The sequence below is a fragment of the Antedon mediterranea genome, chromosome 1, assembly GCF_964355755.1.
Source record: "Antedon mediterranea chromosome 1, ecAntMedi1.1, whole genome shotgun sequence".
In the NCBI taxonomy this organism is placed as follows: domain Eukaryota; kingdom Metazoa; phylum Echinodermata; class Crinoidea; order Comatulida; family Antedonidae; genus Antedon; species Antedon mediterranea.
In genome coordinates, this window is record NC_092670.1 from 28,876,475 (window position 1) to 28,896,416 (window position 19,942).

A 19,942-nucleotide genomic window follows, 5' to 3' on the forward strand; every position below is an offset into this window, starting at 1 on the left:
TCTGGGCCTTGCATGCACAGAGTTTGGCATCAGCTTGGACAATATCAGGCCACAGTTTACAACAACAACATTGACATAAAATGTAGAATATATACAAATAATAAATGTTTATGAGTGAATGGTACAAATAATGGCATGAGGTGAATGATGAAAAGTTATATTTCAACAAGGCGCGAGCCAAGTTGAAATATAACCTTTTATCATTCACCAAATGCCATTATTTGTACCATTACACGAATATAAAACATTCATTATTTGTTTTTATAACATCTAAATAGATTCCTATCATTTGAATCAAATAAAAGGTAGGCCTAGCCAAGGCCTACATTTTATTAAATATTATTATTTATATGGATTTCAATAACACACCTACTCTAGTGTTAATTATGTCAACGAACGACCAAACAATCCTAGGCCTAGCCTAATACTAACAGGTCTAGGCCCACTAGGCCCAGCTAGGCTACAGCAATACAAAACTTCGACAGGCAACTGGAACTCATATATAGCCTAATCATGTTTTTCCACGATTCCATGTCTTGTAGGGCTGTCCCCATTAATTAATTTAAATCCTAAAAACGATCTAAAGCTAATTTATATGCCTTTTTGAATTATAGTCAACTGGTGGCGCTGTTGTATTTCACAGTAATTTGTACACAAAAATGTTTAAAAAGTACTATTAAACGATCGTTTAATAGTGTGTACTATTGCACGCTATGTGACCCACAATCCTCCAATCAAATTACAGGAATTTATTTAGTATGTGTTATATAATATTATATAATATCTATTTTGGCCACAGTTCAAAAATTGTTGTTTAATTAGGAAATTGATACACAATTGACTTATTCCAAAGATTCCACAGCAATACGTATATCACATGTCAATAAAACATCATACAGCTTTTCAACTGTAGCTCCTGATTGCGTTTCCCATGAACGGAGCACTTGATGACCTGGCTCAGGTCGAGACGCCAGGTACCGAACCAGATTGGGTTCAATTTCAAGTAAAGTAGCTATTCTGCTACATCCATTTCCTGTGCCTATAAAAGAAAATGAGCAGCATGACATTCAAGGAGCAGATCCAGGTTTCACAATCAATTTATGTATAATATAATAACACTACTATTAGCATAATAATATACTAGCAGTAACCCGTGATCCGCACAGCCTTTTTCTACCTTAATATGTGGCTATACTAATTTGCATGGGATGAGTAAGTATAATAAAAACGCACTCTTCCCTGATAAAAGTACTCCGACAAAAAAAACCAAGTTGTCAAGAATAAAATTCGGAACTGTTTATGGCCATTGATGTTGTTATACACAAAGTATTCCTTCACTTTGAAATATCTGTAAGCTAAAAAATGAAAGCAATACTGGATATAGGGCTTTACGAAAATAAAAGACACTAAAGAAAATGGTGCTGTGTGAATATTAATCAAGGGTGCGCCTCAGAAATACCCACAAATATATTAATCTTATTATATAAAATGTTTATTCAACCAAGTATCACTTATGGCATAGAAGTTTGGGGTAGCACGTATAAAACATATTTACAACCTATTTGTGTCATTCAAAAAATGTGTATGCGGTGTATAACTTTTCCTGATTTTAATGCTTCGTCATCTCCGATATTTAAGCAACATAATATTCTAGATGTTCATAAACTATACGAATTATGTGTACTTAATTTTGTTTTTGATTTATATAATAGAAACTCTGCACATCAAATCAGTTATTATTTTAGTACAGTTGATCATTTACGAACTACTAGATTTAAACAAGGTAAAAACCTATCTATCCCTAAAGCCAGTACTATGGCAGGTCAATTTAGAATTTCGTTTACTGGCACAAAATTTTGGAATAATTTATCACTCGACATAAAAAATAACACATCAAAAATCAATTTCGTAAAAAATATAACTGACCTACTATTATTGAGATACTGATTAATGCTGGCCCACCTCTTTCTTTTTGTCATTATTGTGTTTTTTTTACATTATTGTATAATTATATTATCAAAATCGTTTGCACTGAACAGTATTATATTTGTTAATCAGGTGTAAACCATTGACTAGCAAAAGCTATTTGTTTATACCGTTTTGCCTTTGGTGAATAAAGAATTATGTGTAGAAAATGAGAACATTTTTGAAAGGGACATGCACGTTGAAATATGTCAATCTGTCGGCAGTTTAAAACATTTTAATGATAAAATATGAATTGGTAATTAATAAAATTATGTGAAGTATTTGCAATAATAAAACTACAGCTGCTTATAAAAAAAGGTGCACATGGTGGTGGTAGTCAAAATTAAAGTATAAATAAAATACAAAACTATATATTGAGTGTTTTCTGTGCAAGAGCTTTTATTAAATTATGCTCAGAAATAGTGATGTGTATGCAATAAGTCAAATTTATCTATAGGTACAATAAAACAAAATTAAAAATACATTGCTGCGTAAACACGACCTAAACACATCGTTAATTGCTTTCCTTAATTGCGGGATAAGATATTTAGATATTGATATTTTGCAATTTTTTTGTGGGAGCTTTGTTATCTTTTTTGCTACTTCTGTAATCAAATTGTGGTCTAGTTTTGATTTTTTGCTTTAAGCGGTGATACTTATTTTACGGATTTAAACTTGAGTGTACTAAGCTGGCCACAGCGTTTTACTCACTGAGTTAGCCGTGATTAACAAAATACATTATGTTCCAAGGATAAGTGTAAGTAATTAAAACTTCAACGACGCGATCAGTCGATATGATTGGCCGGCTGTTTAATTTTGCGGCTCTACATGGTATTTGTGGATCTGGCCATTGCGGTACAACAGAGATGTGACGTCTTGCAAAACATGGCTGCTGAGACGTCAAATTACTGTTATTTGTTTGCCTTTTTTTAGTGTTTATCCTTAAAATTCAGGAAAGTGATATAGCCTATTTTGTGCGGCCCATCAAGAAACATCAGTGTGCCAAATGTAAGCATGTACCATTCAGAGGAGATACGTAAAATTACACAACCAATTTGGTAGCATAACATTCAGAATACAATTAGTAGGATAGAGCATGCTGTAAGAGATGGACATTTAAAAAAAATTATCAAGCAACATCTGTAAACTAGATTTATTGCCGTCTATTTTTGTTGTTTTACTCAATGCTTTAATACAGTCTTCTGAAAAATAGCTGGAAACAAATTTGACTTACTATCATCAAGCATATTAAGTTCCCTGGATACATTAAAGCGAACACCATAGGGCAGATCTGTATAATTTGTACCTGGATGTGCTTGGGTACCTAAAAAAAACAAGAAATATTCATTTAGATTTACGATACAATAGAATTTATTGTCATTTAAACAAAAAGGTAAAAATGAAAAATTGATTGAGTTTTACAATAACATGAATACAATATATAAAGCATTGTAAGAGTGATTTTAAAGTGATCTTACAAACTTGTTATCAAATACATGAATTGAATTATAAACAAATGATTGTCAGTAGCCTTTATAGACTTGCCCCAAGTCTGTATTATCTTTTTTTTAAATTTATTTGTTTTTATTTCGACCGCGATTTTTGTCTGAAAATACAGACTTGTGAATGAAACACGTATAGAAATCGATTTGCAGACCGCAAACATCCGATAAGAATGACGTAGGTTATCATACCGTATTTGGCTATATGGGGCGGGCGGTATGTAAATATGGATTTCGAATCAACCAATGATCATTTTGTTTCAAAATGAAAAAGATCGAGTACGGACAGTGCTGAATGTACGATCGAGACTGTTGAAATATACTAAATCGTAATGCCAAAGTTGTTTTGTTTATTAACCCGGTTTATTAATTGTTTAGTCCTTGGCCTAGGCCTCTTTCGTAGGTCCTACTCAACTCGCACGTATGACCTGCCAAATAAAACGCCAATAAAGTAGGCCTACATACCACCAGCACACAACAGGGCTACACACCACACAGAACAACAGGACAGGGTCTGGGTGGGAAATCAAAATTATCTCCGCGTAATAAATGATCCATTCAATGTTTGATTTGCGGAGAAGCTAGCCTATCATATCAAGACGAGTTTTCATGTTCTTGGGAAAAATCCCATCAAATGTTTACCAGACTACTAGGCATATAAAATAATTTCTAGCCTTCAGAAACTACCCAAGTACACATTGTCTAAAAGTAACATAGCGCATGCGCATCATCTTAGTTGTTGAGTCTTTGAAATTCTGAAATATGAATATTAAAACGGTGTACGAGTGAGTAGCCAATCGCATGCAGCTAAAACTAGTCAACCGGATAATCGTATGCACCAAGAATTCTTGGTGTCAAACCACGTGACTTGTGCGTGTTTCCCCAGACGGAGTATCCAAAATCAAGTAGTATACGTATGAAACGCCATATGTGCCAAAATATTTATCTTTTTACTAATATTAAGACAAAACTCCGTCTGGAACCCAGACTATAGCCTTTAGTGTTTTGATTCAGTTTGGTTAACCATGAATTTTAGTTACAGTTTTTTGGATGTCCCTTTCATGAAGCGAAATAAGAGGTTCCAGGTTCCGATTTAGCTAGTCTATTTTTTTCCCAAACAACAGAGCCGAATAAAAGAACACTTCTAATAACGCTATAAAAAAATGTTTAGAATTTCGAATTTAAGTTTACTGAGGAAAAAACATTCTCTGACTTGCTATTTTAGTTATGAATAATTGTTGGTTTCCTAGTTAAGGTTTTAATCAAGAACAACACCAAGGGTCTGTTTCTGGTGAGAAAAATAAAAATAATTCAAATAATAATTAAAATAATAATAATAATAATAATGATCGGTTATCTGATAACCGCTTTTTAAAAATTACGTCATCCATACCCACAACGCAGTCGAAGTTATGGAAGGCCGATGAAAGTTGGTTTGTTTACATCCTATTGCTGCCTAAAACTCTCACATGTAGGATTAAAAACTGAACTCTTACCTAAAGCTATATAATTTGTAAAATAAACATCTAGGCCTACTACCGTACCACATACAACAGAATAATGATGTTATATTAATTAGGGCACGTCGACGAGAAAAGTTTGTTTCGCCGTTGGTGCTACTCTAGGGCCTAGCTAGACTATATATTTCTACCGAAACAACAGGCCTAAAAAAGGACATGCAAAACATCGTTAGCCTGGACTGGTGGGATGTAACGGTGTACTTGTAACGCAGAATCCTGAAGTCTCTCGGTATAATTCTCCCCCACAAAATAATAACAAATGTTTAACATTTAATTGTTATTATTTCATTGGTCCATATCGTTGTTTTGCTGATCGTAGTCGATCGCGCAAATAAACACCATGCTTTGTGAATGAGGGTTGCCATACTCTAGAGGTCAAAGTGTGGTCAATAATCGCTATTTGTGTTGCAGCTCAAAACTGCTCTGCAATAATCGGTTAAAACAAGAAATAATTGGTTAAAACATGCAATGGATTGAGTGTTTTTAATCGGTTATTTTTTAATCGGTTATTTCATTTTGCGCCGTTTCTGCTGCCCAAAAATAATTGATTAAAAAAAAAACCCCAAGATACTTAAATTCGTCTACTATTTCAAATTGTGTTTGTTATCAGTGATGGCATAGAGATATTATAGTTCACTAGATTAGAAATAGATTTAAATTCCATTAGACATGACAGACTCAAGAATGTCATGACAGACTAAGAATGGCAATACAAAAATGTAGACAAAATTGTTTAAAATAGTATATTTTGAAATACGATTACAATGAACATACAAAGTGAAAAGAACTATATTTTACTGTATCATTTAAAATTGTTCACTGAGGAGGGCCACTCTAGTAAAGTATAACATTGTGAATACCTAAACATAATAAACATGAAGAAGAATGTTTAAGAATTAATCGGGTATTAAACACAAACCAGCCTTTGATTTCTTTTTGTATTTTTTTTATTGCAGACTTTTCAATTATTTTTATTTAAGTCTATTGTATCAAGTTATCCAGAACAAATTTTTAACATGACCTCTAATTAAGGCCCTAGAGAAATTCACCATTTTACTAATGTCATAACAAAAATGTTGGGATAAACTGTTATGAAATAAATATTGATGAAAGAAATGGAAATGAACTGAATTTGTGTTGAAAATATGTTTCTAAAAAATAAGGATTTTTTATTAAATTTCCTGCTTAATGATGTATACTTAAAACTTGTATTTTTTTTATTTATGAAATCTATAAATTAAAAAAAATCAAATAAGGCAAATAATTTTGATTGATTTTCGAGAATGGATGCTATAAGCGATTAGAATTTTTCATTTGTGTAGAACTTTTAGATTTAATTTTCAATGATTGTGTTGCTCTGTGACTCACAGTACTTCCAACTATCAACAGAATTTGCAATGCCTTCCAACCTTTGAGAATTTCAATATGGTTGAATTTTGGTTTAATCACCAAACACCACTCATGGCATGTTGGTCACACACCACTGTACAAACTCAGCATTATATCTCCAGTCTTAGCTTGCCTGCTACAAGACTGTTCAGGAGACTAATTTGGCTTTTCACTTGATTAGATATGATAAACATATTATAATACAAATGATAACATGTAGAAAAATTTTTTTTAATTTCTAAACAATTTTGAAATAGTTAACATACAATGCAACTGTTGAGTGCAGACGTGTTGCAAAACCGCTCCCGTCCTCCTCGGCGCCAAGCTAGTTTTTATTATTTGTCAGTTATTTAAGCTTATTTAAGCTTTGGCAATTTATTAAAGAAGACATAATGAATGACAAAAAGGATAAAAAGCCTGAAAGAAAGTCTCAAAGAAATAAAGAAGTAGAAGAAACAACTAATACTACCACTGGAATTGGAGATAAAGGTGAACAAATATTATGCAAATTAAGTAAGCTGGACAACATAGAAGAACTTTTACAAGGTATTGCAACCAGGTTGTCTACTATAGAAGAAAACAAAAGCAATTTGAAAAGGATCAGAATGAAATCAACCAACTCGAGGTAGGAGTTAACATTTTAATAAGCGATCTAGATAAAACTAAAAGTAAAGTTGAAAATTGTGTCCACAAGGATACACTACTGAAGCTAGAAAAAAGGTTAGATGATTTGGAAAACAGATCTAGGCGAAATAATATTGTTCTATGGGGTGTGTGTGAAGGCTTGGGAAACTCTTTGGACTGTACTGAAGTGTTTTTAGATATAGTTAAATCGCTTTTAAAAATTGATAAAGAAATAGAAGTTGAACGAGCGCATCGTAGCCCCATGGGAAAATTAGCCTCTGCTGCAGCCGCTACCAGATCATTCGCCACGTCCTATACATGTAAAACTCCTTCGGTACATGGACAAGGAACTAGTTCTTCGCTCAGCGCCGAAAGCATTGAAAGGTAAATATTACCATGAAAACACGTTGTTTATTACCGACGATGTATCCGCTTCAGTTAGAGCGGATAGGGCAAAACTAAGAGGTGATTTAATTAAAATACGAAAAAGAGGACAGTTTGCTATAATCCCATTTACTGTTCCAGCATACATGTTAAAAAAGGGTACCGATGGTAAACTAAAGAAAGTGTACCCTAATGAAGTAAGTGAGACCAAGAAGTAGACTTAACATATACTGTACCGAGATTAATTTTTAGTCTTTGTTTCAGTTGGGCTTACGTTACTTTAGTTAGATATGCCAGTAACCTGGTATGCAAGATTTTATGAATAAATTTTCTTAATTCTATTAAAATAGATAAACATCAATGTATTCTGCTAGGAGACTTTAATATTGATCTGTCCAAATCAGACGATGATAAGTCGATAGATGAAGTTTCTACAGCCTTAACTTGTATTAATTTAAATCAAATCATAACCGTTCCTACAAGGATTACGAAAACGTCATCGACAATCATAGATCATATCTATACTAATGTTGTTAGTAATTCAATACATTCTGGTACAATTGCATGTGATATTTCAGACCATTTACCTACCTTTGCAATATTTGCTAACACTAAGTATACAGGAAACGTTAAGGGTAAAATTAAGCATAGAAACTACAAATATTTTGATGAACAAAGATTTATTGATGAACTATCTCTTATTTCTTGGGATGCAATTTACTCTTGTAATGAGGTTGATGAAGCATACAAGTTATTTGTTTCATTATTTAGTGATTATTGTAATATTCATGCCCCAATGGTAGAAAGATCTTCAAAAACAAAAACAAAAAATAAACCATGGATTACCAAATCAATTAAAAAATCAATTCAAAGGTGATTAAATCAGGACATGAAATTAGTAAAGTATCCATATAAGAAGTATAGAATTACGTTAACAAAAGTACTTAGACTAGCTAAAAGAAATTACTATACTACTTTACTTTTACACAACCAGAATAATTCCTCGAAAACATGGCAAACTATCAATAATCTTCTTGGGAAAAACAAATCTAATCATAACCTACCTGAAAAATGAATAATTAAACACGATAATGGTAATGAAATAGTTCAGGATACTCCCGAACAAATTGTAAATACCTTTAATAATCAGTATTTCACTAACATCGGTCCCAACCTTGCAGAGAAAATTGCATCTACTGTACATCAATGTATTCTGATTTTTTGACAAATGTTTCAGACAAATCTTTCTTTTTAGTGGAGTCTGTTAGGGATATTTTGGTTCACTTTTTTCCAAAAGCATCAAATTTGGTATACAGGTTGCCCACCCTATACAAATTAAATTTTTGATGGGCGCCAAGCAAAATGACCCCTTGGGTCACCTAATCAGGGGCGCAGCCAGCAAAGAATTAAAGGGGGGGTCAACCAATATGTGAGTATTTCGCGAGCGAAGCGAGCAACCATGGGCTGGGGGCCGCCAAGGGCCCCCAGTTGGGGTCCAGGGGGCTTCGCCCCCTGGAAGCTTTGGCGGTCTAGGGCAATCTAGATCATTTGAATCGGTTTACGCACACACAAATATGACAATGTTAACACTAATAAACTGAAACAAAGAAAACAAAAAACAACTCTCATTTTCATTACAGAACATTTTTATATTCCAGGCTGCCACAGACAAACACTTTTTTTCTTGCTTGTTTGTTGATTTGTGTAGAGAGGCTGTAAACTCAGAGGAGGAATTTTGAATTCCTCCCTTTTCACCAATACAAAAGTTGCATGAAATGAACGTAGAGATGCAAAAGTTTGAAAAAAGAAATTAGAATGATAGCATGGAGAGAGAGGGAATATTATTAAATGAGAACCGTAAGGTTAGAGTTCATACACTGTGCAAGTCCAAGAAGCTATCTTGGCTCCGTGTGTATGTGAGACGCTTATCATACCCAGTACATACAATATTTTGTTTAAAAATATACCTATTTTGTTCGAATGTATAGTATAGGTGATAGCTTATACATAATTGTAATAACTAACTTCTAAATTATTATCATACATTTTACGTTAGTTACTAACGGCGCTCTTGACATCGCGTGATGCATCTTTAAACATAAGTTTGGAACATTCTTCTTGGCTTGGAGACAGAATTCGCAAATGACATTCTCTGTATTAATGTTCATGTTAAAGTGTATGTTCATGAGGCACAATCCCGAAAGCTGCTCATAAGACATGTGATTTCCCAAACAGGTTTTCGTTCTCCATAAAGTCGAAAAACTCCGCTCAGCTTCAGCAGACGTTACGGGCATAGGCCTACGCGATTAGAAGAAGTGCACGCACATTTCGGGAACACATCTGGATCCGCTAATTTTACACAGTCGCAGTCGCTTCCATCACTGAAGCTCGGAATGAAGATGTTCGTGTCTTGGCAGATCATCGTACCAAATTCAAGTTCCTTGAAGACTTCTTCAACATTACACTTCACGATAGACTCGGGTGCTACGCCAAATATTTTAAAGCATGGCCTGTTATCGGCAGAAAAACGGGTTTTTAACTCGATCGGTTTGTAATCAAGAAGTTGATTTGGTAATACTGCTCGGTAGTAATCTTCCACGGTATCTCCAGGATGATTTGATCTGTATTGTTGTCTCATGTTTTTATTTATTTTTTCTAAAAAAAAGGGGGTTCAGGACCCCCGTGACCCCCCCCCCCCCCCCCAATGGCTGCGCCCCTGCTAATTTGCATAATTTTAAATGGCGGATACTTTCGCTTAAACAGTCTATATCTCTGAAACTACTGGTCATAGAGAGTTGATTTTTAGCTCAAAATGTTCAAAACATAAACATTCCTATTTACTCTAATGAAGTATTTTTGAAAAAAATGACCGGAAGTACCAGTTTTAACCTTTGACCCATATTTTAAGGCATTGCCATATCTCAGTAAATAGTTGTCACAGACAGTTTATTTAAGTGTCAAATTGTTCAGAATATATATGTTACTATTTAGTTTAATGAAACATTTTATCCAAAAATTAACGGAAGTACTCAGTTTTGCCTTTGACCGTTACGGTGTAATTACCAACCTTGTTACGGTTAATATATTTTGATATCCATAAAACTACTTGTCATAGAGAGTTAATTTTGGTGTCAAAATGTTCAGAACATAAACATTTCTATTTACTATAATAAAGTTTTTTCTAAAATAATGACCAGAAATACCATATTTGACCTTTGACCTGTTTTTTCAGGCAAATTGCTATATCTCATTATTGGGTTGGCGTGGAAAGTTCATTTTGGTGTCAGATTGTTCAGAATATATATGTTACTATTATGTTTAATAGAAGATTTTTCCAAAAAATGTCAGGAAGTACAGTTGACCTGTTACATACATAAAATTATAAATTTGTTCAAGTTAACTGTATATTTATATTATTTTGCAATCCACTTTTGAGCACTTGTCGAAGATGGCTACTTGCATGTGCAATTGAACGAAGTATACTGAATGAAGTTGAATATAGTCCTATTTGTAGTGAGTCTAGAGTAACGCAAATGAGAGAAAATTGTATAGACAAAAAATACCCAATCTCATTCTCATCTAATCGAGTACTTAAATAAAGTCTTCTACACATTAGCAATAATGTTTACTGATGATGTTTTGGAAAGTTAGTGTTTCCATCACTTGTGTTTGTTTGGTTGTTACATTCAGGGTAATTGTCCTATATTGCATTTCTTCGCTGAGTATCTTTCTTTAAAGGGCCTTCAAACTGGGGTATAACCTACTAATTAAAAGGATGGACATTTTCGGGATGCACAATATAAAAACTAGACTACTGTTGCCATATCACGAACCACAACTGAAAAATATATTTTTTCCACCAGACCTAAAGTAATCCTTGGTCCGCCAAACTTGGCAGAATTCTCGAATTTTAATTTTAAAAAATTTGGCCATCATCTGGACACGATTTGGGTATTACAGTTTTGTTACTTATGACATTACGCCTAATAGTATCATCTTTTTCATTATTGCCTTGTTACTTGATTTTTTGTAACAACTCTTGGCTTGTGTAACATAATGTATTGATGAGCTGTTTTAACCTCATGAACAGATTTACTTTTATTACTTTCATTTCTTTTATGTACATTTTCAAAGTATTGAATGATGTGTCCTTTCTCATATCGAGTATTTGGAAAATAATGGCTTATTCAAACTTCTTTAGCAATCCTTGAACAGTCTGGTTGGTTCAGTCACCATAAGCACATGTATGGTAATTGTAATATTTTCAGTGTTCTCGTAAAGACGAAATGCTCCATCATGTTCTGAGCTTGAGTATGATATTGTTTCTTAGAAATGAGGCTAAACCTTTTTGTTGATTTTTGCACAACATTTCCATTCATAAAATTTGCATTGTTCACATAGTCAAAGACATGCAATACAGAGTTCATTTTAAGTTTGAAAAAAGGGCAATATATGAAAAAGAGGATACTAGAGCGTAACATGTCATTAGTAACAAAACTGTTCCTATTCATCCAATCTCTTCTAGGTGATTACTGTATATGGTCGATTTCTTTTTTTTTTTTTATTTGAAAATCTTTGAGAACCACCAAGCTGGACGGTCCTTGGATGACTTAGGTCTGGAGGACAGAAATCTTCGGTGTCTTTTCCCCATTCAGTGGTTGTTCGTGTTATGGCAACAAAGAGAAATGTAGCAACATGAAATTGTTATGCAACAGCAAACACAAGTGACGGAAACACTAACTTTCCAAAACAAAACTTTTACTGGATTTCATCAGTAGGCCTACACATTATTGCTAAATATTTAGTTTAAATGTTCCTGGTCGTACACGAAATAGACATTTATTGCATATTCCTTTTAGCCGTGTCGACTGTACTAAGAGGGGACTTTTTCATAGACTACCTTATACATTTAATAATCTAAATAGCAATCATATCGATATTTTTAATGATAGACTTGGTTATTTTAAGAGGACGATGATGTGTTCACTTCTTGAACAGCCTGCATAACCTGTTTTAATTGAAATTGTTTATGGCATGCCAATCTATGTTTTATATATATATATATATATTTTATCTGTATTTTATTGTTAACCGTTTTTGATGTTGTATTGTTTTATGTTTCAAACCTGTTAGTGGCGGTATTTATCGCTGTTGGTTTTGATTGAATAAAATAAAATAAAATAAAATAAAATTTGGAAGACTTCATTTAAGTACTCGATTAGATGAGATTGGGTATTTTTTGTATATACAATTTTCTCATTTCTCATTTACATTACTCTAGACTCACTACAAATAGGACAATCTATTCAACTTTGTTCAGTATACTTTGTTCAATTGCACATGCAAGCAGCCATCTTCGACCAGTGCTCAAAAGTGGGTTGCAAAATAATATCATAATACAGTTAACTATACAATTAACTGAACAAATTTATAAATTTTATGTATTTAACAAGTCAATAACTATACTTCCTGACATTTTTTTGAAAAGTCTTCTATTAAGCAGAATAGAAACATATATATTCTGGACAATCTGACACCAAAATGAACTTTCCACTCCAACCCAATAATGAGATATGGCAATTTGCCTGAAAAAACAGGTCAAAGGTCAAATATGGTATTTCTGGTCATTATTTGAGAAAAAACTTTATTATAGTAAATAGAAATGTTTATGTTCTGAACATTTTGACACCAAAATTAACTCTCTATGACAAGTAGTTTTATGGATATCAAAATATATTAACCGTAACAAGGTTGGTATTATTACACCGTAACGGTCAAAGGCAAAACTGAGTACTTCCGGTCATTTTTGGATAAAATGTTTCATTAAATTAAATAGTAACATATATATTCTGAACAATTTGACACTTAAATAAACTGTCTGTGACAACTATTTACTGAGATATAGACTGTTTAAGCGAAAATGTCCGCCATTTTCAATTATGCAAATTAGGTGACCCAAGGGGTCATTTTGCTTGGCGCCCATCAAAAATTGAATTTGTATAGGGTGGGCAACCTGTATACCAAATTTGGTGCTTTTGGAAGAAACTGAACCAAACACCCTTATTTCAGCCCTAACAGACTCCACTATTTTAAACCCTACATGTTATGACGAAGTTCTTCATTTATTAAAAGGTATTGATATTAGAAAATCAGCTGGATATGATGATTTACCGGCTAAATTGATTGTTATAGCTGCAAACGTCATTGCAATGCCGCTATCCTACATTATTAATTTATCATTTACACATAGTCGTTTCGCCACTGCTTTGAAAGTAGCAAAAGTAATACCTCTATTTAAGAAAGGTAATACAGATAACCCCGGTAATTATCGTCCAATTTCCATTTTGCCTCTATTTAGTAAAATTTTTGAAAGAATTATCAATAACAGACTTATTATCTTCTTTGAAAAATATAATTTGTTCTTTAAACACCAGTACGGTTTTCGTGAAAAATATAGTACAAAATTATCCCTAATTAATCTAATTAATCATTTTCTTAATACCAAGTTGATAATAATAAGTCTTCACTAGGTATATTTATTGATTTTTCTAAAGCCTTCGATACAATTAATCACCAAATTTTGTTATCCAAATTATATTATTATGGTATTAGAGGGCAACCGTTACTTTTGTTTACTGATTATTTAAAAAATAGATCCCAATTTGTTTTTTCGAACGGTCAAAGCTCCGATCATTTATCAATTCAATGCGGTGTTCCATAAGGCTCGGTTATTGGACCCACTCCTTTTCTAATCTATAATAATGATTTACCAAATTCTTCCATTTTTTTTTAATATCGTTTATTTGCTGACGACACTACCTTATATCACAATTTTGCAGGCAGTAATCTTGATTTGTCTATGGTAAATCATCATTTTCAAAAATATTAATGTTAATTTGGTTAAAACTAATTATATTATTTGTTGTAACCGATATAAAACTATTAATAAATCAAACAATATTTATTAAAAACATGTTATGATTAAAGAAGTCAATGAAATTCAGTTTTTAGGTGTTAAATTAGATAAACAAATCGCATGAAAGAGCCATATAAACTTTATTAAAATAGGATAAAAAAGAAATCTGGAATTCTGTTTAGTTTACGCCATATTGTACCCCGTAATATTTTACTTATGCTTTATAAATCATTTATTCAATCAAATATTACTTATGGTTTAGAAGTCTGGGGTAGCACGTATAAGTCGCATCTATATCCTATTTTACTTGTCCAAAAAATGTGTCTTAGATGTATAACTGTCTCTGATTTTATGGCTCCATCTTCTCCATTATTTAAAGATCTGGGTATTTTAGACGTTTTTAAGTTGTTTGAATTAAATATAGTTAAGTTTGTTCATGACCAAATTAACGGCAAAACACCACATCAAACAATGGAATACTTTTATTTAATTACACATAATGCTAGTACCAGATTTAGTAATAGATATAATTTTGCAATTCCGAAAGCTCGCACAGATGCTGGTAAATTTAGAATTTCTTTTAATGGAGCTCAACTTTGGAATAATTTACCCTTAGTTAAAAAATGTACCTCTTCTAGATTTAAATTCATAAATGAATAGTCGAGGACAAAAATCTGAAAAGATGCTTAGAAATCAAGTTAGGGGGAGTGGAATGTTAGAGGCTGTCAACATAGCCAGATATCCTAATTAAACCCTTCTGATCACTCTAAGCCCTGTTGACACTTAATTTTTTGCCTCGTCTTGAAATGGCGGCCATTTTTTTATAAAATGTCGATAAAATCAGATCTACAGTCTCTAGGCTCGCACTGGCCGATCGCCAAGTCGCCATGGGCGAAAACGTTTCTAGATTGGCGAAAAATAAAACGGCTACTTTAGCCATTTTAGCGATGACATATGATAAAATAGATAATTAAATAATCATTTTGGCGAAAGCATAAAGTCCAACTAAAACGTCCATTTGTCGATCTCCAAGCATTTATTTTGTTCGTTATCACGTTGTTTACTTCAAGCTCGATTTTTCGTAAACTTGTTTCGTTGTACCAGGCGTCTCTTTGTTATTTCAAAAAGATGGATAGCAGAGGTAGACTGCACAGAGAGAAAGACGTTACACGACACATGGATGATGAAGTCTACCCAAACTATCACGTGTTGTGCGCTGCACAAACGATCGACTACGTAGCCGACGGTCGGCTAATTACCGGGATTGTCTATTTTTTCGATAGGGGTGTACTTTTCAGATTAAAAAGAAACATTATAGTATCTTCGATGAATGACGTCTTAATCTTATCGAAATCAAAAATGTATGCGTTATGCATTTTAGAGTCTTCCAATTTAATGTAGTTTCATATTTTAGCCTTAATAAACTTCCCTCGTGCGTCAGTAGTGTAAACAAAACAACATGCGGGAAATGGTAGAGTCTAACGGGGATTTAGCTAAACACACACGTGCATCTGAGCGGGGCCGGTCGCCGGCTTAATTCTGTGTTGTTTTGTGTAAATAAATAATAATCGGAAATTTCTCGCCCTGACAGAAACGCTTCGGCGCAGTCTTGGGGGATGGAAAGACGTGTACTCTGTGCTTTGGCCTATATTATCTTACTTTTAAGAACGATACGAGTGTTCGTTTGCTAGGAATTTTCCTCAATATTTTTAGCATACGATATACCGTTGCGTTGTTGTACATAATTTTGTAGGCCTAGGCCGGCGGTTCTGCACTTTCGCACCTCTTGAGCATACCCAATTTAAAAACATTAACCCGCTGCGCGGCGGTGATTCTAGGACACGATTTTCGCCTGGTACGCCATGACCAGCCAAGCGTAAAAAACAAAAGTAACATAGCGTTCAGGGGATTTCAGAAAACTGTTAAATGTTTCTTATTAAATTGATAACTGTATAAATGCTGTATGATTAAAAACAATTTGAAGAATTGTTTTGATCATGTAAAAAAAATACCAAAAAAAATATTTTTTTTAATCATACAGTGATTTAGGCATGGTTCTTTATCTCAATGCCTTACAAAAATGTTCAGGGAACAGTGTATAGACCTGTTGACATAGATAAATTGACTAAAATATTTTTACCACTATATTTCAAAAATTTTAAATTTTGGCTATAAACCGATTCATTTGGCTAAATAAAAAAATTTGACTTTAGCCATTTTGGCTATAGATAAACTGATTTGACAAAAAAAAATATTTTGACTTTCGCCAAATGGCTAAACAAAATGAAATGTTAGTGCTACCCCAGACAGTAAATAAGGTAGATACACAATCTTGGTGTCTAAACACATGTACTTCAGACACGGAATCCATTAGGCTTTGTTGACACTTCAGTTTTTGCCTCGTATTAAAATGGCAGCCATTTTTCAAAATGGCCACCATTTTTATATAAAATATGCATAAAATGAGATCTAAATAAGTTTTTTGGACAAGTAGTTCTCGAGAAAATGCAATTTCAGTTTACTTTACTTTAAAACTGCTCGCCGGCTTTTGAAAATTCTCTCCTATCTTTTAACAATAGCAGGTCTGAAAATAATACTAAAAAGTGGTCCAAAATTGGGACCGTGGAACTTGACCACATATCTATCTAACCCTAATTTTGGTAAAGATCTCGCAATAACTTTTTGAGTAATCCTGCTAACAAACAGACAAACAAATGAAAGCACTCAGAAACTTCAGTGAAGTACTTGGCAAAATATATCCACTGATACTGATAGGGAGCATGTTGAATGATACATTTTTTTGCTTTAGATATTATTAGCTTGACATAGTTCAAATCCAGCTGGGGTTTATAATTTGGGTACGCGATAGACTACATATATCTCCTTAGCGGAGGTAAATAATATTAGTTTATGTAATAGGAGGGCCTACAGTCAAGATGAAACATCTGTGAAGTTACATGCAAATGAATTCAACAAAAGCCGAGGCTTTAAAATCCTAGTCATGGCTCTATACAAACTAAACCTTTACCAATTTGTAAAACAAATTCTAGATTTTCGATTTCATGAACAGATAAATTAGGTAACCATTTTGAAAAATGTTAGCTACTGTGCATTAACTGAAAAAATTAATTAATTAAACTATTTAAATTTATTTATTATAGATTTAATGGATTCCTTGCCTGAAAAAAACATGTGTTTAGACACCAAGATCATGCATATACCTTATTTAGATCCGATTTTATGCACATTTCTATAAAATTAGCGGCCATTTTGAAAAATGGCCGCTATTTCAATACGAGGCAAAAACTGAAGTGTCAACAAGGCCTAATGGATTCCGTGTCTGAAGTACATGTGTTTAGACACCAAGATTGTGTATCTACCTTATTTAGATCTGATTTTATCCACATTTTATATAAAAATGGCGGCCATTTTGAAAAATGGCTGCCATTTTAATACGAGGCAAACACTGAAGTGTCAACAAGGCCTAATGGATTCCGTGTCTGAAGTACATGTGTTTAGACACCAAGATTGTGTATCTACCTTATTTAGATCTGATTTTATCCACATTTTATATAAAAATGGTGGCCATTTTGAAAAATGGCCGCCATTTCAAGACGAGGCAAAAAATTAAGTGTCAACAGGGCTTAGAGTGATCAGAAGGGTTTAATTAGGATATCTGGCTATGTTGACAGCCTCTAACATTCCACTCCTCCTAACTCATTTTTTTCACATTTTTTGCCTAGACAAGAAGTTAAATGTTTACTTTTACAAAAATATTAATGTTAGCCCTTGTTTACATTATTTCTTTCATATAGTTGCTTTCTTATTGAATTATTGTTGATAGATGAAAATGAGTGAGTGAGTGGCCGAGCGGTTAAGAGTGAGTGAGTGGCCGAGCGGTTAAGACAGTGGAACCGTAATCACGTAGCCATAACATCGGCAGGGGTTCGAGGCTCACTCACTTCATGGTTCTGGTGGTAGAACGAGTCTTCTCGGATAACGACTATAAACCGTAGGTCCAGTGTACACAACTTGCTCGTGTGCACTTTAAAGAACCTAGTACATCTTTCGAGACGAGTAGGGGGTTACCCCGGTGTATTAGTACATCACAGCCACTGATCACCAACTGGGCCCTCTGGGAGATAAGTCTTTGACTGAAGAGGTCACCCAGTATAAAGATAAAACAAACAAATGCATTATGACTAATTTATTTTTTGTGACAGGAGTCAAACCTTGATTAGGGAAAGCTATTTTTTGGCTCCTTTTCACACACACATACATAATTATTGTATTGTACTATTTATATATGATGATGTGAATAAAGTTGGTATGATATTGTAGCTTCCATGTTTCGAATAAAAATTTCACCCTCAACCTAATGCTAGCTATCCTATAATTATAGCTGCCCCAGAAGGCAAAGAAAATGGCTCTCAATAGTAAGGTATTTTGGCTGAAAAAAATGAATGCTTACCAACAATGCCAACCATAATATGTTTGCGCATTTCTACAACCACATCTTCTCTCCCATCAGATTTTTCCTTAACACGACGCAAAGTGCGGACAAAATCTTGAAATTTCTCCTTCCTCTCATCTTTGCCCGATAACTTTGGACTTCCAGGAAAACTTATGTCTATCCACTTTTCCAGAACATTTGAGACTTTTAAATTTGATTTCAAACTCTGAGAAAAAATGGCAAAAATGTACACTTAGGTTGTGAAGTAAATAAGATTCAGCAAATTCGCTTGTGCTTCAGACATAAAGCATCAAGGACACAGGCTTTTTTCCATTCTATAGCAATCAGGTTACCCCGTGTATGGGACCAGCTTCCCAGACCGTTGACAGATGCTGCAGTCCTAGAAAGCCCATCAGCCTTCATTAGAAAAGTTCATATTCATTTTGATTCGCTGTAACCGTATTTTGTCTTTACATCTTTTATGTGTAAACTGACTTTGGGGTTGGGTCAACCGGCTCAGCTACAGTGATTAAGTTCACTTAGGTTGACCCTGGTCTCCCCAATTTCAGTTTTTTTTGTTTTGTATATACTTAAATAGACCAAATAAATAATGAAATGAAATGAAACCACACTTTTACCTTGAAAATGTATTTGAATGACTACTGTGAAAAAGGACACAACCCGTATTAACCTAAATATATTTGATTGGATGATTGTAGCTCACATATTGTTTACTACAAACTCAGTAAAATCGGTTTTTTTAAAGGAAAAAAAATGCATAGATGGAAATCCTAAAGGGCCGCCTTTTGTTTGGCTTTGACAAGATGTAAAATCGTCTTAAAAAACAGAATTGGTCTGTTTCAGAGTTGCTTGCCGATTTTTTCTATACCGCTAGTTTATCTTTCTTCTAGGAACTAGGTCTAGGAATACAGTATGTTGTTCGGTTTTCGACATAATTCACAGTAGGTGTGTTATAAACAAATAATAAATGTTTTATATTCTTTCAATGGTAAATAAGGTTATACTGTAGTTCCATCTCTCACCTTATGAAATTGTTTGCCCCATTGCATTCATAAACATGCATTATTTGTATACAGGTAATTGAGTGATTGGATGTATAACTAGAAAGCCACTCCAAGAGTGCATATGTCCGCCTACTGTAAAATTCTCCTACATAAGATTTCTCCGG

The 19,942-nt window shown here is 33.6% G+C and overlaps 1 protein-coding gene across 2 annotated transcripts in view; it reads right to left on the reverse strand.

Moving 5' to 3' along the window:
- Positions 1 to 627: 627 nt before the first annotated feature.
- Positions 628 to 19,942, reverse strand: part of LOC140063619 (uncharacterized) — a 31,978-nt gene continuing 12,663 nt past the window's right edge. Inside the window, exons 8-10 of one of the 2 annotated variants that reach the window (XM_072110039.1) lie at positions 18,772 to 18,979; positions 3,200 to 3,289; positions 628 to 1,039 (exon numbers count right to left, since the gene is read on the reverse strand). In XM_072110039.1, coding sequence (XP_071966140.1) covers positions 843 to 1,039; positions 3,200 to 3,289; positions 18,772 to 18,979 — 495 coding nt within the window. In that variant the 3' untranslated portion in view covers positions 628 to 842. Of the gene's footprint in view, positions 1,040 to 1,163; positions 1,356 to 3,199; positions 3,290 to 18,771; positions 18,980 to 19,942 lie in introns of those variants that run through there. The other variant, XM_072110040.1, reaches the window with a different exon arrangement.